Source organism: Gasterosteus aculeatus, chromosome Y (assembly GCF_964276395.1).
Source record: "Gasterosteus aculeatus chromosome Y, fGasAcu3.hap1.1, whole genome shotgun sequence".
In the NCBI taxonomy this organism is placed as follows: Eukaryota; Metazoa; Chordata; class Actinopteri; order Perciformes; family Gasterosteidae; genus Gasterosteus; species Gasterosteus aculeatus.
The window spans coordinates 5220011-5247848 of NC_135709.1; the positions used below are offsets into that span (position 1 = coordinate 5220011).

Sequence of the window (27838 nt, forward strand, 5' to 3'; positions counted from 1 at the left end):
TAGTCGACTCAGGTACTGATCTTTTCAGCATTTATTTGGTCCTGCAGAAGACAATAAAACACAGACATTGCCTTCTGGTCTCCGCACATCAGCTCCCTACACACAGGGTCTTCAACAGTGTAACGCTACTGTGTAGTAAAAACGTGACTATCGCAAAATCTAAATTATAGCTTGTCAAAGATACAAATTGTGACAAAAAGGGGAGAACAACCCCAAGTGAACAAAATAAATAACAGTGACAACTGCAAGAATTCCAGCATTAAAACAAAGGAAAACACATTCCTGCAGAAGACAATAAAACACAGACATTGCCTTCTGGTCTCCGCACATCAGCTCCCTACACACAGGGTCTATGGAGGGGAACGTATACGTCAAGACGAGCGGATGTAGCGAGTACAAACGGCGCGAAATTAAACAAACGTATACTTTTATCACCACTCCATCGTCTAGAATAATGACGCACCACAGCTGAGAACCGTGGTCATGTTACCCACGCTAATGGTAGCTGATGTTAAGTTATATTTAAGAACATAGCGAAATAGTGCGACGTCGTTTTTCTCTCAACTTACCTTCAACAGTGTAACACTACTGTCAAGGAAAAACGGGACTACGGAAGCCTAGGAGGCGCAGGAGAGATGAATCGCAATTTCCGCAAATTTGACTCATCAAAATAAAATTCACACACACACGTTCAACAAGATTGTTGAATAATAACCAAAAAATAAAATACAATACTTTGAAAATGACAGTGTATTTATAACTCCGTTACACTGTCATCAGACAAAACAATATTCATCACTAAAGCGATGCTGTTGCCTATTTTCACACAGTTTTCTGACTGTTGAAGGCCCTATGACTAGCTTTTGAAATTGTGACACATTTTTTACAGGGTACAGGGCCATCAGTGTGCTCTCTACGTAAAGTCCCCTTTTCCTGCTTTTTGTCAATTCTGACAGTCTTTGAATAACCTGAGACAAACGGTCCCTAAGTAGTTCTCAAATGGAAAACCAGATAGTAAGTTCATGTTTCCATGTAACCATACATGCGCACAATGATGGGTTAGTCCGTGAATACACAAGAAGCGACTGTGGGTGAGTGGGGAGCACGGTTGTCCTCCAATCCGAGGGTTGTCGGTTTGATCCCAGGCCTGGCTAACCCGCATGCAGTGGTGTCAAAAGTAAACACATTTGTCACTCAAGTATAGATACTGGAGTTTAAAAAGACTCCGGTAAAAGTTGAAGTATCAACTTAACCTCTTTACTCAAGTAAAAGTAAAAAACTACAGGCTCTAAAATCTACTTAAAGTATAAAAGTAAAAAGTAACCTTAATAAAATAAAACATTTAAAGCTAGACAAGTTGGGCCTCATATAATTGACACGACTGTAAGAAATAGAAGCTTAATTAAAACCTGATTGGTGTTGCAAGGATCCCAAGACATGGTAAAAAATGTCATGCAAAAATATAATCATGCCGTCCACAAACATGTTTTTCTCAAACTTTATTGGAATTTAAATAGACCTCCAAACTGAGGTAGTAATATTCAAGACATACCCTGGCCTGAAAAACTACCAGGACATTACCAAGGAGTGTGCTTGTCAGTGTGTGTGGAGGAAATAAATAGACTGCGAAGAATATCAGTGTGTGTGAGTAAGAGAGAGAAAGAAAGAAAGGGAGGAGTGAGTGAGAGTGAGAAGTATACGTGTCAAAAATTTCCTTCAAAAACTGGGCAGTAAAACTGGACATAAACTATTACACTACCAACACCATTGGTGTCACAGGAGCTTTTTCGGTCTGGGTGTGAGAGAGAGTGTACGTCAGTATTTTGTGTAGGACAGAAAGAGTACAATGGCATACCCTAAACAATTACCAGAACCTTCTGTTTAGCCTCAAAAGAAGCTGATTTTCAAAGTTCTTGGAACCAATACGTGCCCTCTTTGGTCTGAAGATCAGTCCTGCTGCACTAAACAGTCTCTCGCAGGCTGCTGAGGCTGGGAGGGCGGTGTTAAGCCGCAATGAAAGGTTGCATACTGCCGGGAAAGACTTAAGTATATCTACTGTATCACCTCGGCATCCAAGGTAAGCCTCGAGCTGTTTGGCATTTTCTTGGGAATTGGTCTGTTTGATTGCAGAAAAGAAGTCCTCCTCCTCTGAAGAATGGGAGATATCTCCTTGATTCTCCACAGCTTGGTCTTTCAAGTGACTTTTGATATAGTCAAGGCCTATGGAATAGAAAAACAAAAATAGGACCATTTGAACTTTATATGGCCTACAAATATTGCCATTTGGTTTGCTTTTGATTTTCTCAGTAATTGTATGTTAGAGATACTTTAAATGCAGGAATTTCCTCTATTTGCTACTAGCATAAAGCAAACAGTGGAACACTTACCAAGTTTTAGGACGCATTCGTCACTTGTCCAGCATGTCTTGAATTTGGGGACTAGAATAGCTGCGGCGACCAGCTCTGGATCTGTGAGGATCTGTCCAAATCATTTTTCAAGGCCTCCTGGAAGTGCATCAATCAAAGGCCCACAGAACTTGGAGGAAATGCAGAACTGCTGAAGCTTAACCTTGAGTAGTGTTATTGTAGAGACCAACCACCCCATTTGCACATCTGTCTCTCCCTGAAGAACATCAAGGGCCTTTGCAACTGGTCTCATAGTCTTTGCATATTCTGCCAGAAATGCAAGCCCGACAGGAGTGAACTTGTTAAAACAACAAATAAAAAACTAAAACATTTCATATTTACATCTTCAATTCAATAACATGCTAATGCTAATAATCTGTGCAGAGGGTTAGTAAATATACTGTTTTATAGCTTTTCAATTCAAAGTGAAAAAATATATAGTTCAGCTTTAAGAATGAAAAGGGGCAGGTACATACATGGGTATCTTTAGTGCACTGCAAACAGCTGCAATGGCCCCTTCTCCTTGTTCCCTTGCAATCCTCACAATCCTCTCCACTGCTACAAAGAGTGAGTTCCACCTTGTTGCATTTGGCCTCAAGAGCTGGAGTTTGCAATTCTCTTCTATGATCTCAGCTGCTGTGGATCTTGCGCTTTTGTTCCAAAGACTCCAGCACTTTGAAAACGTTGAGCGTGAGACCCGCTTGTAGACTGTGCTCACATTTGCCTCCTCAGCATCAATTGTTGAAACCAAGTTGAGAAGGTGGCAAGCGCAACGATGGTGTTTTGGAAGCTGATATTCCAGGCAGTCGTCTTCATCCAATACGGCCCCAGCTTCAACAAACTCCACACTCTCAGTGCTATCCTGGTCTTCTTCATCATTCTTATCACCATCATCAACTTCACCACTCTCTTCTGTAGGTGCTGGATTGTTCTTATTTTCGTCGGTCTGACCATACACTCTAAAGCAGTGGTTCTTAACTTGGGTTCGATCGAACCCCAGGGGTTCGGTGAGTCAGTCTCAGGGGTTCGGCGGAGGTCAAGACACACACCCGACTCATATGATTTGTGATTACATGCCCCGCTTGGCCATCATTGGCTGCAGGTGATCACGCAACATCGCTTGGCCTATCTGTGCTGCAGGGAATTTGGCGCGCTCAGTAGTCAAATTGTGACTATCGTGATGGTACGTCGTGTCATTTCTTTCTTAATATATTAATCCCTTCATACTAACTATGTCGAGCAAAAAAAGAAAGTGGTCGGACGAATATGTACAATATGGATTCACATGTATAACGGAACGTGATGGGAGTCAGCGTCCTAACTGCATGATTTGCAATGCCAAGTTGAGCAATTCTAGTCTAGCACCGGCAAAACTAAGAGAACACTTCCTTAAGCTGCATGGAGATGGACAATACAAGAACACAACGCTCGCTGAATTCAAGGTGAAGAGAGCCAGATTCGATGAAAAGGCTACTCTGCCTGTTCTCGGCTTTGTACCCATCAACAAACCGATCCTCACAGCATCGTACGAAGTTGCTTACCTGATCGCAAAGCAGGGCAAACCACACACCATTGGTGAAACACTCATAAAACCAGCTGTGTTGAAGATGGCGAATATCATGCTGGAAAAAGCGGCTGAAGTTCAGTTATCCCAAATTCCTCTTTCAAATGACACCATTAGCGACAGAATAGAGGACATGAGCAAAGACATCTTGGCTCAAGTAGTTGCAGATCTGATTTCAAGCCCGGCAAAATTCAGCCTTCAACTGGACGAGACCACAGACGTTTCCAATCTAAGCCAGCTTGCTGTATTTGTGCGCTATGTGAAAGACAACGTGATAAAGGAAGATTTTTTATTTTGTAAGCCTCTTGCACGGTTCATTTTGTGCACCAGTAAAATATATACCTATGTTTTGAATTGTATTTTTCCAATTAAGAAGGGTTCGGTGAATGCGCATATGAAACTGGTGGGGGTCAGTACCTCCAACAAGGTTAAGAACCACTGCTCTAAAGGCTGTTAAGAAATTAGAGCCATTATCAGTTGTGGTGCGGGTAATCTTTTCACGGATGTTAAACTCAGTGTGGATGTCATTCAGAGCACTGGCAAGGGCAGAAAAAGAATGTGATCCTTAAGCTGTTTGCAGGCTAGGGCAGCACAACATCTCTTCATAGTCAGGGGGTCTATCCAATGTGCTGTGACACCTATGAATCCACGCCTGTACGCTGTCCAGCAGTCAGTTGTAGTGGCAATGAACTCAAGTTCAGCTAGAGCAGTTTTCAGATTGTTTTTCATTTCCAGGGAAACTCTCTCAACTCGGTTTACAACAGTGTTGCGTGACATCACATTAATATTGGGCTGGGGGTGTTGTACAAGGTCTATGAAACCCTGTTGCTCAACCACATTAGGTGGGTGCAGGCCTTGTATGATAAAATGAAAGACTTCTTTATCAACACTGGCCTGGGACACTCTTCTGGTCTCCCATAACTTAGCTCGTTTGGGTGGGTGACCTCCATCTGGTGCTCCTGGCTTTCTTTTCAGGGCGTTTGAAGTAAGGGTCTTATATCTCACCAGATGAGTAGGGTGTTTTCTCTGTGAAAATAGGCATATTTAATCATTAGATCATTTAGAAGACACATTATCAAACCGCTATACAGTTTAGTATATCTGGCTCTATTTATACTATTTATTTATTTTTATCACCTTTTCACAACACCCCCAGTTGAACACCACCTCAACTTCCTCTCCTTCCATCTCCCCCTTCACAAGCCGCCAAAAGCCCCCAAACCGGAACACCTGTGCAACAATAGCTTACACTACTAGCCGTTAGCGATTAGCAATTCCTCTTTGATGCTGCTTTAAAACAAGATGATGAATTGAAAAGAATTGGACATGTCATGAGTATCGCATTCACAACCCTTTACTAACACATTTCCTATGGGAAACACTGATACATTAACTGAATATTAAATAGCCTAATATTAGCTTACTACTGTGTAGTACATTTTAGATCATGGTAGTAAATGAGCCTACAGCTCATTTTTCAAACATCACAGAGCGCTAACTAGGCGAGCGTAACTTGCAACTGCTAGCAAGCAAACCAAGGCACGTTGGCATGTTCCTATGCTAGCCAAGCTGTAGCAAGCATTGTAAATCGACCATTATTATAATAATAATAATACAGAGCTTACCTCTATATGTTTTTTTAAATTAGACGGAGAGTTCTTGAACGCCAAGAGTACATGGTTCTTGGGTTCGCAACGTTTGCACCGCATGCTCCATGAGTCCTTTTTGCTCCCCACGAATTCAAACACTTCTTCAAGGTAGGGCCAGGGATGTGGAAGGTTCTGATGTTCTTCTGTGTCTTCAGAGCCTTCAGCCATCTCACGAGTTACCAACCGAATCTCTTTGATCGCGCTTTGTATCGTTAGTTCGCCTCTTGTTTTGCGTCGTGCACAAATAAGATAGATAGCCAATGAGTGTTATGGGCTTCTATGCTTCATCCAATTACGCTCGAAATCAGTATATCTGGATGGCGCCATTGATCTGTATTGGATAGCGCACATTTGAAAAAAAAACGGAACCGTAAACAAAGAGTAACGTACCTGTTTTAAAAATGTAAGGAGTAGAAAGTACAGATAATTGTATTAAAATGTAAGGAGTAAAAGTAAAAAGTTGGCAGAAAAATAAATACTTGAGTAAAGTAAAGATACCTAAAATTTCTACTTAAGTACAGTAACGAAGTATTTGTACTTCGTTACTTCACACCTCTGCCTGCATGTCGTTGTGTCCTTGGGCAAGACACTTAACCCAACATTGCTCCTCTAGCTTCGACTACAGTGTGTGGATGTTAGTTACTGATATGCAGGTGTCACTCTGGGGCGGACTTACCATAATGCGAAACTAGGCGGTTGCCTAGGGCCCCAAGTTCCTGAGGGGCCCAGTAAAAATCCTCATACACTTATGGTTAATAAAGTTATTACTTATTTGCACATATTAATTATATTTATGATTAAAATTCTCTCGCTAAAATGCCAGCGGAATGCGTATTGTATTATGTGTGTGTCGAGGCCCCCCCTTCAGTGTCCACTACATTGGATCAGTCCATCTTTACTGCGCATGTGCAGAACGGATCCAAGAAACCGGCAAAACGAAAACCAAACGGCTAGTGATGGGACGTTCGGATCTTTTTACCGAATCGGTTCTCTGAATCTCGTTCACTAAAATGATGATATTTTCGAGTCATTCGTTCATGTCGGACGAGTCATTTGTTGACGGGGGGGGGGAGGAAGCGAAGCTACCCCTGCGGTGCTGAAAAGGAGAGGAAGAAACCCAAACATTTACGTCAAAGTTGCAGAAAGTGACACGTTTCTTCACTGCTCCTGCGGCAGCGGCCAGCAGCAGCAACCCACAACCTGGTCAACCGACGTCGAGTGAGTAACAAAACTGTCCAAGGGTGATTTCGTCCTGAATGTGTAAAGTGCATTAAAAACATAAGAATCTATGTAAGCTATTAAAAACTATCCCTCTGCATTAAAAAATGATCCCTCAGTGTTATTACTTCATATTAATATCGTTTTATTGCGTGTTATCATTTACTGCTGTAGATATTTAAGATTGAGCAAATTTTGAATGAATTCATGTACTGAGTTTTTGCTTTAAAAGTCAACCCACAAAGGAAGACTTTCAGTTTATCACAAATATTAGCATTAAATCATAATTTGGAGGCTACATGGTTTTCACGAGGCAGGAAAGGTTTGAAATATGTAACCATCCATGTGCATTTTTTGTTGAGGTTGCTTGTGCGTGTGTGCATCTCCCTTCTATCTAATTGACAGGATTTATCCCCCCCCCCCCCTATTGGCTGAGGACCTCAGGATCGTTAGTGGCTGCACCTGGCTGGAGCTACATCACCCGCAGTGAGTCTCTGTCTAGGAACACTAGCTAGACCTGGGCAGACCACCACCTGTATTTTTGGTTAGCGTGCCAAAGCTACGGCACTATATATATAGGAACTAGCCTGTGTATTTTTGTTTGTTTCATTGCTTTGGTTCTGCCCAGCCCTTCTCCCTGCAATCCGTGTGATTAGAGACTAATAAAATAATCCATACACGGTAAAACTGTTGTGTCCTATTTGCTCCACGACCCCCACATGCCCCCTGTTAGTGATACACTTGGGTCTTGAGCAGCGGCGTGTCAACGGCCCCCTCCCTTCTAGGGAGCTGGTGCGTAACAGTACTGTAGTGGAGTTTAAAGTACAGCGTTTGCCTCTAAGATACAGCAGAGCAGACAAAATTGAAGTTGCATGAATTACACAAATGTCTACATTAGTAAATACACTGTACATTTCACCACTGGGTAAAAGCCTTATACTGTGTTTTGTATTTGTTTTCAGAATGAGACAGGGATGGGCTGTGAGAACTCTCCAGCATCATCCACTGTACTTCTAGAAAATGATCCAGCACTCTGGCCACAGCTGTCGGATAGTGCGCGCTGCTCAATAGTGGAGAGAGGACCACTTCTGTTCTCTCCATTAAGCAAGAAGTCAGGAAGTCAGTGGATATGGATCTCCTCATTGCAAGATTTGCTGAGGCCAACGCTCACAAAATAAGAATTTAAGGACAAAAGGGAGAAAATACAAAGAAAAAGGGACAGGAAGATGTGTAAAAGGGACAGAAGAGAAAAAGGGAGAGAGATGATGTGAAAAAGGGGCAGGAATTGTGTATTAGGTTTAAAATGTATCTGTATAATTGACCTGTATTGTGTGTTGTCTTCTCATGACAGCTTCTACTGGCTTGCTGCTACCCACCTTTTGAGATGTGTCAAGGTAAATCATCTCTCACATACAGTCATGAAATCTAGTGAAATCAGTGGGCAGCAGTGGCTCAGGTGGCTCAAGTGGAGTGGGTCGTCCAATAATCAATGGTTTGGCGGTTCGAATCCTGGTCTCTCCCTTCATAGTGTCTTTGGGCAAAAAAATAATAATTTGATGTATGTGATCTATTCTAAGTATTCTATCTAAGTATTCTATCAGAGAACCTGCTGGTAAAAATAATACATGTGTTTTCTGTTAAAATGTATATATCTGTATAATTGATCTGCTGCTTTGTGTGTTGTCTTCTCATTTCAGAGGGCTCCATGCCTGCCTTTGCCTTGGGCCCCAAATTTCTTAAATCCGCCACTGGGTGCTGTTATATTTTGCCTTGCTCTTTGCCTCTTTTTCTTTGCAGGTGATTGGCCGGTGGTGAATAAGAAGGATCCTGTGGGAGCCAACCGGCCATGCTGCATCGCACAGATCTTTGGGTGGTGGGGGTAGCAAGGGGTCAGCAGTGGTAGAGGTAAGAATCCCTTTTTGTTTGACCATGTTTTCTCCTGTTTCTGGGTAGGGAGATAGGTAAGATACCTGTACTTTTGTTTGTTCCTTTTTGTGGTCTACGGGAAGTAAGGTTACGTGCACCAATTGTTTTCTCTGTTGTTTTGGGCCACGCGCATCCTGAAGAGAGCTTATGACCCCATGCTCACAATAAATAACCGTTGTCGTACGATAACCTGCAGCATTGGTCCTAATTTGGTGGGGTGGGGAGACTCTTTGGTATGTCATGCTCCGGCTCCCCTAGGCCGGGCGTAACATAATTGGGGGCTCGTCCGGTCTTTCCTTTTTCGTCCTGGGTTTCGTCTGTACATTTGTTACATAGTGTGGGTGAAAAATGGATTTCTATCTGGACACGTTTGTAGCTGATCCTACACTTCAGCAGTTAAGCAAATGTGGATTTGGTGCTCATTGCAAACACTTTTGATATACAAATGCCTGTAAACATAAACAAAGAGGAACTGAGACAGCTCGTGACTGAGAAGCTAGGGGAAAGGGGGCTGTTGACTGCAGAGGGGCCAAAGAAAGTAGATATTCAAGCTACGCCGGTGATGTCGACTGAGGAGCTCCAGCTGACACTCCACGTTAACGAGCTGGATTTGAGAAATCGTGAGTTAGAGGTGGAAGCTATGCACCTTAAGGTCATTAGGGTCACCTTAGGGACCTAGAGTGTCTTGCGTGTGCCACTTCATGCAGTTACACTCTCCTCCGCCCTTGTGTCTGGCCCGGTGCGTGTGGCCGTGAGGGATCGGCTGTCCATCACAGGTATCGATCTCATTCTCGGGAATGATTTAGCTGGGATTAAGAATTGTGAGGCGTAATTGTGATATCGTATGTGATTCATCCACGTGGCCTGAGCATCTGGATACCTACGGGGGGTATTCAGTCGCTTGGGCGGTGCCTTGTTGACGTTAAATTTGGCTAAGTGTGAGTTTGGTAAGGCGGTGGTTACCTACATGGGGAAACAAGTAGGGCAGGGGCAGGTGCGCCCTTTATCCGCAAAAATCCAGGCCATTCGGGATTTTTCCTGTGCCTGGGACGCGACGGCAACTTCACTGATTCCTGGGGATGTGCAGTTACTATCGCGGTTTCTTTAAGAACTTCGCCAGTGTGGTGGTGCGTCTCACTAGTTTGTTAAGCCCCTCCTGCCAATTAGTTTGGGCTACTGTGTGTGAGGAGTCATTCGATTCTGTCAAATCTCTGCTTAGCAGCGCACCTGTTCTGTCGGCACCTGATGTCGTGCGCCCTTTTAAAATCCAGGTAGACGCCAGTGCTCATGGGGCAGGTGCTGTTCTTTAGCAGGAAAATGATCGTGGTATTGATCATTTCGTGTATTATTTTTTGAAGAAATTTAACAAACATCAACTGAATTACAGCACTATTGAAAAGAATGCTTTGGCGTTGCTGCTGGCAATGCAACACTTTGAGGTATATGTTGGTTCGAGTCCGACCCCGGTCCGGGTGTATTCCGACCACAATCCCCTTGTGTTCCTGTCTCGTATGCAAAACCACAATCAACGCCATAAGCGCTGGTCTCTACTTCTACAAGACTTTAACATCGAGGTTCATTGTTGGAATGCTTTTAAGCATACCAACAAGTATTGTTCTTCAAATAACTCCTTGTAATCTCCCATACTTATTGAGTGTGGCCAGCGAAGCTGAGCCAAATTCCTTGTAATCTCACATACTTATTGAGTGTGGCCAGCGAAGCTGAGCCAAACCCCTTGTAATCTCACATACTTAATATTATTATTATTGAGTGTGGCCAGCGAAGCTGAGCCAAACTCCTTGTAATCTCACATACTTATTGAGTGTGGCCAGCGATTGACTTGAAATTTGGCACACATGTGCTGTTGGACATGCTCTACAAAGAAGTCATGGTGTGCAAATGCGCCTAACTAGATTTTCCGCTATTTTGAATTTTGTGAAAACACGTTTTTGGCCATTTCTCCTAAACGCTATGTCCGATTCTCACGAAATGTTCTGTGGATCATTATAGGGTCAATGCCCCCCTGTCCCCCATTGGGGTCGTGTTGATATCTCATTGTTTTAAGAAGTTATGCGCTAATGAACTTCGCAAGGGGTGTGGCTTAATCTGGCAAGACTCGTAACTTCCAAATGGTTTGGCCTGCCCTCACCAAACTTGTAACACATGTGAACATTGACCCCCTGAACACACGCAAATTTTTTCAGAATATTTGAAGAATACGCTGCAATTAATTGTTGATTAAAATGTACGCTCATGCTCCATTTACTCAATGTGCCTAAGGCAGATCTGTTGGAGCGGTGGTATGGTCTCTCCTCTCCGATGTTGAGGTTGTGAGATGCATGCAAAACATCAACTGTCTTCAAGTGTATAAAAATCAGCATTTTTACTGCTCGGCGACGCCATTACACAGAAAGCTGGAATACGTGCTGGTGTGTTGGACCTCCTGTTTGCAAGCAATAGTTAGACAGATATCTGCGGGGAATTGCTCATGTAATCTTTTTCTCTTCTAAATAAATGTTAACTTTTTGACTTTAATTGATCAACGTGTGGCGATCCTTCTCATCAACCAACTCGGGGGGATCGGAGATCCTGACAGTCTGGGGGCTCGTCCGGGATAAGAGGTTTTCGTGCACAGGCGAATTCGATCTAAAACGCTTACACCTGCTGAACGCGACGTACTCCCAGGTCTCTGGTTTGGCAACCCCCTCAGACCCTGACGAGGGCTGATTTTGCTAGGTGTGGGCTCCTGGGGATCTGCGGACCCCCGAAGGTCTGCGGGCTGGTCACCCAGGGTTAGAGTTCCTTAAAAACCGTATGTTCGATTCCGAGACATGTGCAGCCCTTGGAGAGGTGCGGAGTGTGGAGGGGGAGAGAGAGGAGTGATTAAATAAATAAATAAAATGTGTTGAGAAATACACTTTAAGAAATACGTTTTGGAAGTATGTTCTAAGGAATTGAGAACGCAGACAGACCGCAAGGTTGAAACATAAACTTGTGGCTTTAATAATTGAGTCTGAGAGGTTAACATAAACTCACAGACGCATTAACTCCGGAAGGTTAGTATAAACTTTTGGCATAAATTAATTCTGCGAGACTAACATAAGCTCGCAGACACAAACATTTTCTCTGAAAGGTTAGTATAAACTTTCAGAACATAGCTGTCTGCTCCGGTAAAATACATACAAACTGGTTGACTGCTGTTAAATGGAAGGTGAATTTGATGGCGAAGCAGAGGACGGCGGCTGGGAGCCAGCGCCGGGGTATCGATGGAAAATAATAAATGACCAACTGAGGCTGTTGTTGGTGGCGGTGAGCGGAGATACCACTGAGAAAAAGAACCATGATGTTGTGTATCACACGGGACACACGGTGAGAAAGTTGTTAGAGGAGAAAGGCGTTAGTTTGGCAGACAGAGTGTCACTGACGCACATATTGTGGGACAAGGCAGAGCAGAGATTATAGACTACTGAGAGTGTCAACTGAAATTAGACTTAAACCCGTAGGAAAGATTGATTTACTGAAATGAGGGGAAACAGTCATTGAAAATTAAAAGATGAGGAATGAAGGTGATGAGAAATAAGGAGAATTGTAGTATATAGTGTCAGTTTTTTCTATTAATGTTTGTAGTTTTTTTTTTGAGTCTTCTCCTAAACTAAAGTTGAGTGCTGCTTATTGAGTGTATGGTGCACGATACACTTGATACAGTGTCTTGATGATGGAAGCAAATGTCTGATAAAAGGAACATTGATAGCACCAGTACACAAAATATGGAAACTTGTTAGACGGTCATCCTGTAATGTTCAACAAGTAATACACGCTTACGTTTGGATACGATGACCATGAGAGGTTGGTGATCTATCAGTGATGAATGAATGGATTGGATCATACTAAGCATGAGCTGAGTTTGTGTTAGCAAGTAACAGACATGTCTCCCACCCTCCGCTTTGCTTTTGGGCTGAAGAGCAGTAAAAGTGCAGATTAACACTGATGTGGGGGTCTGGAACAGATGGGTCTGATGCTAAGTTGATTTATTATCTCCTGGTACTTCTTGGGATCCAGGGACTCACAATATTCATTGTTGTTTTATGACCCACAAGTGTTTGGAGAACTTTTTGTTTATATCACTGGGGTTTGAGGTTCAAATTCTGATACATTGTTTGAAACTGTAGGTTTTAGTGACTGATACTGCGAATGCTGGTCCACTTGTGAAAGTAGTTACGAAGGTCAGCAAATTGACTGTAATGTTGGAGGCCTTCAGTGAGGCCATCGGATGGTTTATTTTGATGGGAAAGGAATAGGGAAGTAAGCAAAGAGAAAGAGAAAAGGAAGTTGAAATGTTATGTTATGAAAGAGAAAAGGAAGTTGAAATGTGGAATACATAGGGGAATACAACACCATGAGGGTGAGACCTACGAGCAAAAACTCAAATAGAACATTGAACGGGGACATGAAGGCAATATTGGTGTTAATTTTTCATGATTTGACTATGGGGGTCAATAATCAGTTATGTCGGAGATTTCAATTTTTATAAATTAATTGCTCATCAAATCGGTTGGAAACAAGGCCGTTTGAGAAAGGAAATTTTTTAAAACAATGGGTAAATACTCTAGGGGCAGATGAAGATGTGCAGAGGCATCTAAATCAATGCATTGCATTTTTCATTCGGCTGAGGCTCTAATCCGAAGTGACTTGCAGTAAGTGAATTTGAAAGGGAGGGAGAGACAGATTCCCAATCAAAAAGCCTGCAGCTGTAGAGCCATTTTTAAACTCTCCAAGCTAGTACTACACTTTTGATTTAAAAATAGTAGAATTGTAGACATGCATTGAAGACAGAAAAAGAAGATTTAATATCTTTAAAGCAACAACGGCTAAAATAAGTGTAATAAATCTCTGTTGAAGCAGTGAGGGTTTTATGGGAGTAAAAAGGTCACAGCAGTGAGAAGATGTGTGGGAGCAACGGTGGAGGCCAATAAGGCTGGACAAAGGTTTTATACCTCCTCACTTTAAGAAGCACACACACACTGTTGAATAAAGTTAATCCTGAGTGCCATCATTTCTTAGTGATATAATTAAGTTTATGAATCTTTCTTGAATACCATGATATCTAAAGAATAAAGAGGATAAGTTTTCCTTTTGCTTTTCAGTTTAAGCTCATCATTACTGGGCTGTCAAAGGTCTGCCAAAAACTTTTACATGAACAAGCGGATTGTGGGGATTTTATGAAATCAACTAACAGGTTGATACAGTTAAAGGAGCTGCAGGCTCAACTGCTGAAGCCACAGCTCACCAAAGTAAGACAGGAAGTGAGCGACAAGAAGCAGAAAGCGAAAGACGAGCGACAGATGGTTGCACAGGCTGCCCCAGCTGGAGGTAACGCCCCTGATTTGTATCCACTCCCACCATGGGAGGAGACGTCGTATGGGACAGCCCAAGCGTGGAGTTTAAACTAACACTGCATGAAAAGTGAGATTTTCGTCCCCGTAAACGCCCGTAAATATCCCTAATTTCCGACAATTTCCGACAATTTGCAACCCGCGCACGTCGCGTTTGTCTGTGCCACAAATTGTCGGAAACTAACCATGACATAGGTGGGGAGCTGGCGGAGGTGCGAATGGCCCGAATTAGCATATGAATGCAGCGAAACCGCGGGTGGCCGCGCCGAGCGGGCTTGAATATCCTTACTCCTTACTGGATGAAACCACAACTTAACAAATAAAATCACTCATGATTGGCAGCAAAACCACACCTGGGCAGACCAGGCTCGAGTTTTCTTGATCATGATTGGATGAAACCACAACTTTCCATCACTCGTGATTGGTTGGCAGATCTGTCGCTATTGGTCACCCGACTCATTTTATTTATATATATTTATATATTCATATTATGCTGTATATTCATTTCATGGTTATCCTATGTATGCTACTACACTATTATTAGGATACCAACCAGGACATCAATGAATTTATAGAGAAAATGAACATTTGCCACATGTTTATGCAAAGAAAGAGCTTTATTAACAACACACAAACAACAACTACATACAAAGTGAGGATCTGCCCACACTTGGGTAAAGGCGGTTTAAAAACTACAGCTCAGTAAACTGTCCGTTTGCCTCCTCGGGGTTGTAGACCGTCACTGGCGCCGTGTTTTCCGAGGCAGGTCTGTTGTGCAGGCGCCTCGTGTGCGGGGCGACCGTACAATCCACCCCGAGACCCCGGCAACAACGCCATCCTCTCCGTCCGACGTGAGCTCTACGGTGGCGGATTTCCAGAGTTCCACCTCGTCATCAGCCAGCACACTTTGTCTCGATTCCAGCAGCTGTAAAAAAAACAATGTATCAGTACTGTGCGATGCGATGCGTACGGACACAACACATCTATCAATGCACCTGAAAAAAGTCAGCAAGTAAACTCTGACCCTCTTTCTTCTCGCTCGACTCCGCGCTGAATCCTTCGCAGCTTCTGCCCGCAATGAGTGTTCCGGCTGGAAAACCTGAAGCTCCTGCGCACCGTCTCAAAATACGTCTCACAGGCGAATGGAAAACAATTAAATGAGTGTGGTATGAATTTAAAAAAATCAAACGCAAGTCACAGTAACATTTAACAAGGAAGAAGAAACAGTAAACAGTGTTACTTACACACAATGACGTCGTCTAAATCTGGACTTTTCCCGGAGCAAATACGAGGTTACCGTCTTATTATGAGGCGAGATTAGTCTGTGAAAACAAAATGTACAGTTTTGATCGGTATCTATACGTATATATTTCCTTATACGGCAGAATTAAAGCATATTCTTTAAATCTTACCCTTGCTCCGGTTCGTGGCGCCTGTAGTTCGTCTCGGAGTTGTGAAGACGGCGCAGCGCTTCCTGTAAACGACACGGCAAAGAAAATACACTTTAATAAAGCTGTTTCTGCTCACTTGTAAGGCTACTAGGCTACTCTTAGCTTTCGTTTGAGGCTACGCGACTTTTAGCTTAGCTTGCAGTCATCGAACGTATTCTTACCGCTATCTTGGGATTGTGCGCCCGTCTCCTCTTCTTTGAGTCAGTTCCTCTCCTCTATGGACAGAAACCCGTAGAGGGGTTGAAGGCGAGTTGAACGCGAGACGTCGTCCCGCCATTATTCACGAAGCAGCAAAAACCAAACAAAGGAACTGGAGATACAGTTCTTCTGAATATATTAACATGCTCGTCTTGCAAGTACTGCTGTATCAGTCATGCCTATGACCAGCCATTATAAAGCAGTTTATAGTTGTTAATGTTGTGTCAAAGGGTACGGCATTTAAACATGTTCTTGCACAAGTTTCCTGGCTTCATCTCTACCCGGACAGACATTTTTATGGAAAGCCAATAGAAGTTTGGGGCTTGCAGGGAACAGACACGTCATACAGCATCATTTCTGCCAGTTGAGCGCATTGCTAGAAGATGTGTGGTTAATACATCCTCTGTGCATTTAAGTAAGACCAAAGAAAGGTCACTGTAGTCCTGCCACTATGCACTGTAGTTGAGCTCTAGGAGACTGTGATCTCTGCAGACCTCTCATTCTGATTCAAATGTTGTTTGCATGGAATGCTCATTTTACCTTGATTAAAACTAATTTTTTTAAGTTATTTTGTGTATCTTTTTTACATAACATTTGCCATTGCTAATGGAGTACACAGTAATCTAGCATATTTGAATTAAATAAATCAATTCAAGCTCAAATGTAAGAGTCTATAATTAGGCTACTGAGCCTGATTTATTTGTACCAGAGATTTTCTTACCTTTTAAAAAAATGTCACCTGGGCTAAAACTGCCTCTGCGACCCTGATTTGCATTTGTATAGCTCACAGCATTTTCATTTACATGTCAAAGCCTCCCCTAGAATTAGGAGGAGGGGGGATATGGGGGGACAACTGCCAAGGGAGGCCCACATCAATTTCTGACAATTTACGGCAGTTTTCGGCGTTGCCCGCAAATTGCCGTGAACAGCCGCAAACCTGAAATTCCACGACAATTTACAGTGCCGCATACTGCCGAAAATCCCACTTTTCATGCAGTGTAAGGGGGTGGTTACATGGGAGGCTATGGAGGTAACTGCTGGGGAGGAGAGTGTCGAGGAGGTCCATATGCAGGGGGAGGAGGAAGAGGCGGACGCAGATGGGGAAGAGGTTGTTTCCACTGTGGTATGGAGGGGCACCAACTCGGGGGGATCGGAGATCCTGACACGGTCCCGGGTTCAAATACCGTACAGGACTTCTTTCTTTATTTTCTATTGTAATAAAGATCTTCCCGCAAAGACGTGATTTCCACGTATTTAATATTTCTCTTAAAACGTCATAAATATGGAACTACAGATTGTGCTGTTAACAAGTTGCTTTTAGGACATAGTAATGCGGGCAGTTTCAAACATTTCTTGTGTAGTATCTTGGATACTGTCATCTTTGATACCGTAATGTTTTGATGATGTCACCAAGGTGCGCGCACTTTAACAAGTAAACCCACAAATACTACAACTTTTAAATACGTCTGCTTACAACTGTAACGTACATGCGCCAGTAGAGACTTGCTAAAGCTGACCGGATGCAGTACGAGGCAAAGTTTGTAACGGAGGAGAGCGATATGAGCGGACTGCTACGAGCAACGCTACCGGCTCCAATACTCTGTAAGCACATGAGCGTTTGAATGAAGCACACCTGGAACTATAACCAACATGTGCTGCCCACTCGATATGGGAAAGACTGTTCTTTTTGGCAGGGTAGTCATTAGCGTCACCGCAGGTAGTTTGCTAGTTAGCATGGTAGCTTGGAGCATGCTAGCGTTCACAACAAGTAGCCTTTAAATAAGTGGGCCAAAACATCACAAGTTACTGGGTGCTTAAAGCAACATTGTAAAGTATGATACTGTTGAATGTATCTGGAAATGTTACTCCAGAAACGCCGTGTGTTGCAGATTAATTGTGATCTTGTTTATTAAAGCAATAAGGTATGAGAGGTGCATCGTGTTGTTAGGCCCGGCCGAGTACTGCCTCAAATTATAAGCTATAATATAACCAACGAAAATATAAATAGCAAGTAAATAGCTGGATTTCATCTACCCATATTATAAAATGTAAAAAGAAAGAAAGATCTATAAATGAGGCTACTAACACACCTGCCGATGTTGTTATTATTAATATTATTATTACTCACTTTACCATTACTGTCATCATAAACCCAAATTACCAACTTTGCCTCTTCCCTCAAGTCTTTGTGCTTTCCCTCCTCACAGGTTTCTGTGGATGGTGCTTACATCTGATGGTGGTTGTCCCTGCAGTGGTCCTGCCTTACCCCTGGCTTAATAATCCACAATATGAGAATCATTTCTGTCGTAGGAATTGAATGTACTGTACGTCTTTAAGTTGCTCATACTGTACACTCCTACTTCTCTGCTGTTTCCCCTCAGGGTTAAGGTTGTTTTTTATATTTTGGGGGTTTTGGATTAGGATGTTGCATGTTTACAGATTGTAAAACTGAACAAAATAACGTGATTTGAATTGAATAAACACGTTGACCAGAGGAATCTGCAACTGAGGGGTGTTCTGCGCATTCTGACTGAGGATGAGGGAGATGCAGCTGATTTCAGGTATACGCTCCCAATTCCAGTGGCTTGGCTACTGATCTTGTTAAAGAATCTGAAAATGACCTTCAATGATTCAGAAGAATGTGCTACAAACAAAGAATTCTAAACCAACTTGTCCATGGTGTTTCTGCACTTTTAATTGTTTGAATGCATTAAGCATTCCAAGTATTGTTCTTCTATTCTTTATTCCGCCATCTACTTCTTCTATTTCTTCCGTTGCACCTTTCAACACCTTCACACTTTCAGCTATTAAAACCGTTTAAATATTAAAATGTTCAGCTCATTCATGACTTTTCAGCTTTCCACCTCTTATGCTTGAATTTATATAAATCAATAATCATCAATATTTTAACATGGTTTTCCAATGGAGATTGTTTTTCAAATCCTCTTCAACTTACAGATTTTTCAGCTTCGCCAATCTTTCAGCTACATACACCATTTAAACTTTCAAATGTTGACACAAGTCTCAACTATTTTATTAAAAAAACTGCTTGTTGATATCTATTCTACTTTTTTCATAATCACTGATTATGTTTCACTAGTTCTTCGCTCCGTTGCGTTTCTTAGAGTGAGACCTGGAGATGCTAGAGTGTGGGGCAGTGTCAGAATCTGGTTAAAAAAATATGAAACTTCAGTCCTCAGAGCCAAAGTATACACTTTTGGGGCTTCATTTTTAGCTTAACGTGATGGCATGGTTGTGCTGCTTGTAGTCATGTGGCTATGGAATTCCAGAGTTCTTTAGTTTTGGCCTATGGAGACCAACAGTCACACAACCTCTGCTAAAAGCCCCATAGGCTCCAATACAAATCTGCCGACATATTTCTCAAAAAATCCAGAAGGTAGCACATTTTGTAAACTGCGACAGGAGCCGTATTTATTACCGGACAGACATAAAAAATGCATCCATGCGTTCGGTAGAGTCTTGGGTCTCGTAAAAACGTTGTATTTTTTAGATAGCTGTTATAGTTTTGCGGTGGTGGACACTTGTTTGAGGTGTGGATTCTGTGTAACTCGCTGTCCTGTGTCTGCCCTTTGCAGAAGCTCGTTAATGAGCACAGGTGCGCCGTTGCCGTGGTTACTCGCACACACGCTGCAGTATCTCTGTCTGTGACTCACAGCTGCTCCTATGACCTGATTAGTGGAGTCACATGACGCAGTTATGCTTTCTGTCAACAGACCAATATGATAAAGACACTCGCCCCCCCCCACCCTCACCTCTTCTCACTGTTAATCACTCAGTCAGTCTGTCTGTCTAATTTTCCTCCTCTCTCCCTCTCTATCTCTTCCTCACCACCCTTATTTTTTAGATAGCGGTTATAGTTTTGCGCTAGAGGACACTTGTTTTAGGTGTGGATTCTATGTAACTCGCTGTCCTGTCTCTGTCCTTGGAGCGGGTGCTCCGTTACCGTGGATACCAGCACACACGCTGCAGTTTGTCAGTTTGTGTTACACAGCTGATCCATAATAGTTGATTAGTGGAGTTCCCCCTCTCCCTTCCTCACTATTCCACCCTTCCTCCTCCTCCTTTTTCCATTCCTCCCCTCTTTCTTTCTCCCTCTCGCTCCCTTCCTCCCCCCCTCTCTTTCCCCCCGCTCCCTTCCTCCCCCTCTCTTTCCATTCCTCCCTCTCTTCCCCCTCCTTCCTCAGCCTCTTTCTTTCTCCCCCTCTTTCTCTTCCTTCCTCCTCCCCTCTTTCTTTCTTCTCTTCTCCTTCCATTCTTCCCCCTCTCCTTTTCTCACCATTCCACCCTTCCTCACCCTCTTTCATTCCTCCTCCTCCCTTCCCCTATCTTTCTTTCTCCCTTCCTTCTCCTCTCTTTCGTTCTCCTCTTCTCTTTTTTTATCCTCCTCTTTTCATTCCTGCCCTCTTTCTTCCTTCCTCCTCCTCTATTTTGTTCTCCTCTTTCCATTCTTCCCCTTCTTCCTCCTCCTCTTTCTTTCTTCTTCTCTCCTGCCATCCCCCCCTCTCCTTTTCCCACCATTCCATCCTTCCTCACCCTCTCTTTCTCACTTCCTCCCTCTATCTCCCTTCCTCCTCTTCTCTTTCCATTCCTGCCCCTCTCCCTTCCCCACTTTCTCTCCCTTTCTCTCTCTTCCTCCCTCCCTCTCTTTCACCTTTGCTCTCTGTAGTGTGCTCTCTCCTTCTACCTTCCCCAATGCCAACATTTTAAAATATAACCCCATGGAAGGAAATTTTACTGTAGTGTTTGTGATGAGGTCTATCGATTAATAGTTTGAAGGACAAACATTCTGCCCCCCCCACCCCCACAACTACTAATATCACTAGTTCAACTAGTAGTGCTACTTCAACTAATACTGCTACTACCATTACTAATACTACTACTAGTATTTCAACTGGTATTAATACTAAATGACTCTTACTACTACTACTACTAATAGTAGTTGTACTAAAAATACTATTTCTACCAGTAGCAGTGACCCAGCAACTGATATTACTACTCTTACCACTATAAGAAAACATACTACCAGTATTTATACTGCTATTAATACCACAACTACTACTCATTTTACTACAAATACTACAATGACTAACAGTTTAGTACTACAGATGATAAAGCTAGTAGTACTACTAACACTATTTTTCTACTGCTATTGATACTAAAACTACTACTTATTCTAATGCTAATATTGTTACTGCCAAAATTACAATTACTACTGATATTACTACAAAACATTTTTTTAATACTCAACTCAGCTTTTGTCATTTCAGAATTTTCAGCGATATTTCAATTTAAAAATGTCTTTATTTTTTATTCTAATATCTTCTTTCCGGCTTTCAGGCTACAACGTTTCAGTTTTCTACCTCTTAAGCTTGAATTTATATAAATCAATAATCATTAATATTTTAACATGGTTTTCCAATGGAGATCGTTTTTCAAATCCTCTTAAACTTCTTCAACTTTCAGATTTTTCAGCTTCGCCAATCTTTCAGCTACAGACACCATTTAAACTTTCAAATGTTGACACAAGTCTCAAATATTTTATGAAAAAAAATGCTTGTTGACTTTTTTCATAATCACTGATTATGTTTCACTAATCCTGCTGTGTGGATTCTGTGTAACTCGCTGTCCTGTGTCTGCCCTATTAAAATTCCCTTCAACTTTCTGTATTTTCAGCAATTTTCTGAAGTTCATTTCAGCTTTTTAGCAGGAAATGCATTTTCTAGTTCGCCTTATTCTCTTCCGTATAAAAGTTTGGCACGCATCTCCTCCCGCAACGTTGGTCGGAATTGGCTCAAAATAGTCTCATACTGTCGATACAGATTGCGAATTGTGTGCTATTATCTGAATAAGCAAAATGACTAAGAAAAGTCTCCATAGCGCCACCTAGAAAGTTGAAAAGTACCACACTAGGCCAATGTTTTCCCCCGATGCCCGATTGACTTGAAGTTTGGCACACATGTGCTCTTGGACATGCTCCACAAAAAAGTAAATCACGGTATGAAAATGCACCTACTAGATTTTCCGCCATTTTGAATTTTGTGAAAAACACGTTTTGCGCCATTTCTCCTAAACGCTATGTCCGATTGCCACAAAATTTTCTGTGGATCATTATTGGGTCAATGTCCCCCCGTCCTCTATCGGGATCGTGTTGGTATCTCATTGTTTTAAGACGATATGGGCTAATGAACTTCGTAAGGGGTGTGGCTTAATCTGGCAAGACTCGTAACTTCCAAATGGTTTGGCCTGCCATCACCAAACTTGTAACACATCTGAACATTGAACCCCTAAGCACACCTTAATCTTTTGAGAATATTTGAAGAATAGGGGGTGCTGCAATTATTCGTTGAAAGTCTGCCTTTTTGGCGTATTTTCATTCTTAGAGTTGAAAAAGACCGAACTCCTCCCAGGGATTAAACCCGATTATTTTCAAATTCGCCAGCATTTTTGAATAACCATCATTCGGCATGAAAATTGGAGTTGTTTTAACTCAACCTTACTTTATCTAATCTGCTCCATATTTCTCATATAGCATGAACTTCTCACCTTGTAGACATCATCTTTTATTATTTTATCATTTTTAACGTTAGTCATAGCGCCACCTGGGGAAAAGAGGGAGTTGAATTCTTTTTTTAATTTTGCACCCTGCTCCTCACAGGTTATGCTCCTGAAAGGTTAATCTGATCGCTCTCAAAATTTCTTAGCAGAAAGTTAAGACCTAATAATGCTTCACTGTGAATATAAGAATCCGATAATCGGTGTAGAGAGGGTCCATCGGCAAAGTTGATCCTTCACCAAGAACAACTTGCCTTGAAGAGATGGAAAGTTGAATCAATTCATAGCGCCACCTAATGCTAACAGGAAGTCAAATTTCTAGTATCTTGTGATTGTGATTGATATTGTGATGTATGACATTCTGAGATGCTTTCATTTTGATATAGTACATCAGAATGTCCTGCTTATCCCTGAGTGACACCCTGGGGATGTGTACTCTCTGCTCGAAGTGGAATTACTGTGTAACTATTGATAGTTTCCTTTTTCAATCTAATCTGAAATTGACCAGATGTAGTCTTGTGTTTGATATGTTGATCCCATCCCCCACAGCTCCATCAACCTGCTGCAGTCCCCCCCCCTCCCTCCCCCAGCCCATCAGGTGCTCACGCCTCTTCATCTATATCACCTTCCCCTCCCCCACCAACAACGACCCTCTCTATTCTGGAGAGAGACGTTAACCGGCTCTTTAGAAGACTAAATCCCCGTAAGGCAGCCGGTCCGGACTCCGTCTCCCCTCACTCCCTGAAGCATTGTGCTGACCAGCTGTCTCCGGTGTTCACTGACATCTTCAACACCTCCCTGGAGACATGCCACGTACCAGCCTGCTTCAAGGCCTCCACCATCATCCCTGTCCCCAAGAAGCCCAGGATCACAGGACTCAATGACTACAGGCCCGTCGCCCTGACCTCTGTAGTCATGAAGTCTTTTGAACGGCTAGTCCTGACCCACCTGAAGTCCCTCACCGACCCCCTCCTGGACCCCCTGGAGTTCGCCTACAGAGCCAACAGGTCTGTGGACGACGCTGTCAACATGGCCCTCCACTACATCCTCCAGCATCTGGACTCCCCAGGAACCTACGCCAGGATCCTGTTTGTGGACTTCAGCTCTGCTTTCAACACTATCATCCCGTCTCTGCTGCAGGACAAACTCTCCCAGCTGCACGTGCCCGACTCCACCTGCAAGTGGATCACAGACTTCCTGTCAGACAGGAAGCAGCACGTGAAGCTGGGGAAACATGTCTCAGCCTCTCTGACCATCAGCACCGGTTCCCCCCAAGGCTGCGTTCTTTCCCCTCTGCTCTTCTCCCTGTACACCAACAGCTGCACCTCCAGTCATCAGTCCGTCAAGCTCCTGAAGTTTGCGGATGACACCACCCTCATTGGACTAATCTCTGGTGGGGACGAGTCCGCCTACAGGTGGGAGTCTGACCATCTGGTGTCGTGGTGCAGCCAGAACAACCTGGAGCTTAACGCTCTAAAGACAGTGGAGATGGTTGTGGATTTCCGGCGGAACAGAGCCCCACCCTCCCCCATCACGCTGTGTGACTCCCCCGTCACTATTGTGGATTCCTTCCGTTTCCTGGGCTCCATCATCACCCAGGACCTCAAGTGGGAGCTGAACATCAGCTCCATCACCAAGAAGGCTCAGCAGAGGTTGTTCTTCCTGAGGCAGCTGAAGAAACTCAACCTGCCAAAGACGATGATGGTCCACTTCTACACGGCCATCATCGAGTCCATCCTCTGCTCCTCCATCACCGTCTGGTACGCTGCAGCCACAGCCAAGGACAAGGGCAGGCTGCAGCGTGTCATCCGCTCTGCGGAGAGGGTGATTGGCTGCAATCTGCCGTCCCTGCAGGACTTGTTCGCTTCCAGGTCTCTGAAGCGAGCTAAAAAGATCGCGGCCGACCCCTCCCACCCCGGACAAAAACTGTTTGTGCCCCTTCCATCTGGCCGAAGGCTGAGGTCCATCAGGACTACGACCTCCCGCCACACGAACAGTTTCTTCCCGTCGGCAGTCGGGCTCATCAACAGAGCCCGGTCCCCCACTGACTGACTATAACACTCCACCGGTCACTCCCCCTCATACTGCACATGCCACTTTAACTGCAATTCATCACTTTGTCACTTGTCACTTTGTCTCTTGTCTGTTACTTGTTCGTTAGTGCACTTTATGCTTAATATTTTTCTTTTTAACTTTTTAATATTTAAATTTTTTTAACTTTATTCCCTTGTTTTATACTAACCCATAGCCTTAGCCTTATTCTACTAACCCATTGCATTAGCATTTCATTCCACTTTATTTTATTACTTGTGCACTGTTGTCTTGTCTGTCTACTGTCGCGCACTAACCGCCAAGACAAATTCCTTGTATGTTTGACATATTTTGGCTAATAAATGTTTCCTGATTCCTGATTCCTGATGTTGGCTCATGTATGGGATTTTGAGAGGCTTTTATTTTGGAATAGTACATCAGAATGTCCTGGTTATCGCTGAGTGACACCTTGGGCATGTGTACTATCTGTGTGAAGTGAAATGATCATGTAACTTTTGATAGGTTCCTTTTAATTGTAACCTGAAATTGACCAAGAGTAGTCTCATGACGGAGAATTTGAAGGAAATTGGCTAATGTATGGTATTTCGAGAGGCTTGCATTTTGGAATAGTAGATCAGAATGTCCTGCTTTGTCGGGATGTGTACTCTCTGCCTTAAGTGGAATTATCAACTATTGATCGTTTCCTCTTTGAATAGAATCTGAAATTGATAAGAAGGCTGGTGAATGAGATTGAAGAGAAGGTTTGTTAATGTATGACATTTTGCGTCCCTCCACACGGTTAACGACGACTGACTCTCGAGCGCTTTGACCGACGGCTGCAGGAGTTCTTGGCCGCGCTTTTAGCCGTCTGGCCGGTGCCCCGACGTGCAGAGTAGCGAAGACCCGTCCAACGCTGCTCGCAGTTTTAATTTTTTTTTGTTGTATTCATTCCAAACACGGCCATTCAAAATGTCACTTCCTGTGCCTTTTCTTTCTCCCCATGAACACGTTGTATTCAAAGCAGCAGATGTAAAAGCTTCCACGACCTTCGCACCGGATGATGCCAGTAGAGCAACAATGTCTTATTTAGATAAAAGTAATCTGGACTCGGAGCTGATGGTCTATAGTCACACTCGCTGTGAGTAACAGTAGGTCAGGGCCGGGAGGTGTGTTTCTTGCAAAAGAGTGACCCGCTAGGCTAACTTTCATCCTGCCGTTGTGTTCACAGGCCTGAGACTCAGCAGAAGGCTCTGGTGAGTGTCCCTCCTCCCCCACCGCCATCTCCTTCTCCACCCGTGCCGGCGGGGCCCCCGGAGCCGGAGGAGGAGATCCTGGGCTCTGACGATGAGGAGCAGGAGGACCCCACGGACTACTGCAAAGGTCAGAGCGTCACGCAGGCAGACAAATCAAGTAATACTAATTTTTGAGTGGAAGGGTGGACAATATAAGGCCTGGAGCTTGGTTAGTAAATGTCGTACACCTGTGCCGGTCAATTAGTGGGCGGGGCACCACCGAGACCACACAACTGGAATTTTTGTTGTTGAATCATTTAATGTGTCCTTTGTACACAAGCAAAATATTAAATGATTGTTGTCTTTTGAGTAACATCACAATCCCGGTCTCTTCTGAGAAGCAACATTTTGTAGTTTTTGTAATAAAAATGTATTGTTTTGATTAATAATACTGAACCAAATTTAGTGATGCACATACACAGATGTACTTTTGTTGTCTTACTCTCAATGCAACACACAGAAAAATCGAGGCTTTGTGGTTTTGAACAATTATTGATTTGTTAAATTTGAAGTTGAGTTGAAACAGATGCCCAATAGATGAAGAAAAGATACACTCTGTGGCGTTCACCGTATAAGCATTCTATGTTCATGAGTGTGACATAGATGAGGGGCAACAGAAAAAAGCAGCGTCTAAAGGTTGCATTTCATTCTTACTTGGGGTGGGGGCTTATATTCCTGGAAGGTCTGACATGCTACAAATGTGCAGTGGTGTATTATTTATGTCTATTGAGGACGATGCATATTTGCTTAATGTTTAATGCAACAGGTCCACAACGTCTGCAACTAACCATTATTATTATTTTTTGTACCTATAAAATGGTTTTTTTTTAAAAGAAGATAGAAAAAAGATCATCATAATTTCCGAGCATTTCCCAGCATTGGCCGATCTTCAAATCTTCAAATGTTTATTCTTTTGGTCAGTCAAACCCCAAAAAATAGATAAAAGTGAAAACATTCAGAAATTCAACAAGATCTTCACATTTGCCAGCAAAGGCATCAATACATTTTAAATAATCAATAATTGGATATTCACAAACAAACATTAAATCATCTTTGTTCACAGCCATTTTTGGTTTAAATGTTCTCATCCCTCAGGTTTAAAATGGGATGTTCTGTTGGGTTATTTTTATTGTAGCGCTACCTATCACCAGACATAATTGTCCTTTTCGTTTTAACTCCTTTTTCTTTCAATTAACACACAACGCTTCTCCCCGTCTCATTTTCAGCATTGTTAGACGTCCCTGCCTCTCTGCTGCTGTTGCTCAACTTCTGACTCTGATGAATTTCATGTCATTGCCTGGTTATTACCAGCAGTTGCCTGTAACCTTCATCCTCTCCCTCTTTATCCCTCCCAGGAGGGTACCATTCAGTGAAGATTGGGGATTTGTTCAACAGGAGGTACCATGTGATTAGGAAGTTGGGGTGGGGCCACTTCTCCACTGTATGGCTGTGCTGGGACATACAGTAAGTCTCACACACACATACACACACATAAACACAGAGTGTATTAGACACTAGGATATATACACAACAAAAACATGTCATAACCCAGATCAGGACCTCAACACACCCTGTCACGCACACGCACACACACACACACACACACACACACACACACACACACACACACACACACACATACAAATACTCTATGTATTTTTTCTGTCCTTCACTTCACCTTCCTGTCTTTCTCACACATTCACACCCGTAACCCATAAGCCACACACGCAGACATCTGTTTAGCTGGCGCTAAATGTTACCGTGACGACGGTTGCAACCAACATCAATTTTGCGCTGGTATTCATTTAAACTGTAATGTTGTTGATGTGTTCTCGTGGCAACCAGGGTGTCTTGATGAAGGTTTCATCAACCCAGTGTTAACTTTCCATGACACACACACTGTCAAGTTGTCTGTCAAGTTGAGTTTTTTACATGATGTATGTTTCCCCAACTTGAAAAAGGGACTGAAATTTATCTACATGGAGATTTTAGATTCACTGGATTCCACTCAAATTGCTGAAACTGACTGACTGAGTCCAAGGCAATAGATACATTTCCACTTCTTTTTCCTTTATTTTCAGGTAAGCAGTATTTGAAGCATTTCAATAGCAATTAGCCAATCAGCAATTAGGTAAATA

General features: G+C 43.0%; 1 protein-coding gene and 3 long non-coding RNA genes across 6 annotated transcripts in view; 2 read left to right on the forward strand and 2 right to left on the reverse strand.

The window, feature by feature from the left end:
* LOC120812332 (SRSF protein kinase 2-like) overlaps positions 1-27838 on the forward strand; it is a 96092-nt gene that overhangs the window by 18761 nt on the left and 49493 nt on the right. For all 3 annotated transcript variants that reach the window (XM_040168214.2, XM_040168215.2, XM_078097392.1), the window contains exons 2-3: positions 25637-25788; positions 27056-27164. In XM_040168214.2, the coding sequence (XP_040024148.1) occupies positions 25637-25788; positions 27056-27164 (261 nt within the window). The remainder of the gene's footprint in view (positions 1-25636; positions 25789-27055; positions 27165-27838) is intronic.
* LOC120812352 (uncharacterized) lies at positions 20-2989 on the reverse strand. The gene is made up of 2 exons (XR_005710600.2): positions 2388-2989; positions 20-2220 (listed from the first exon to the last, which is right to left on the reverse strand). It is a non-coding gene; the product is annotated as an uncharacterized LOC120812352 (long non-coding RNA).
* On the forward strand, positions 6545-18295 carry LOC144390909 (uncharacterized). The gene is made up of 6 exons (XR_013454725.1): positions 6545-6836; positions 7242-7322; positions 7799-7955; positions 8188-8230; positions 8534-8741; positions 18012-18295. It is a non-coding gene; the product is annotated as an uncharacterized LOC144390909 (long non-coding RNA).
* On the reverse strand, positions 14754-15477 carry LOC144390911 (uncharacterized). Its single transcript, XR_013454728.1, has 2 exons — positions 15180-15477; positions 14754-15080 (listed from the first exon to the last, which is right to left on the reverse strand). It is a non-coding gene; the product is annotated as an uncharacterized LOC144390911 (long non-coding RNA).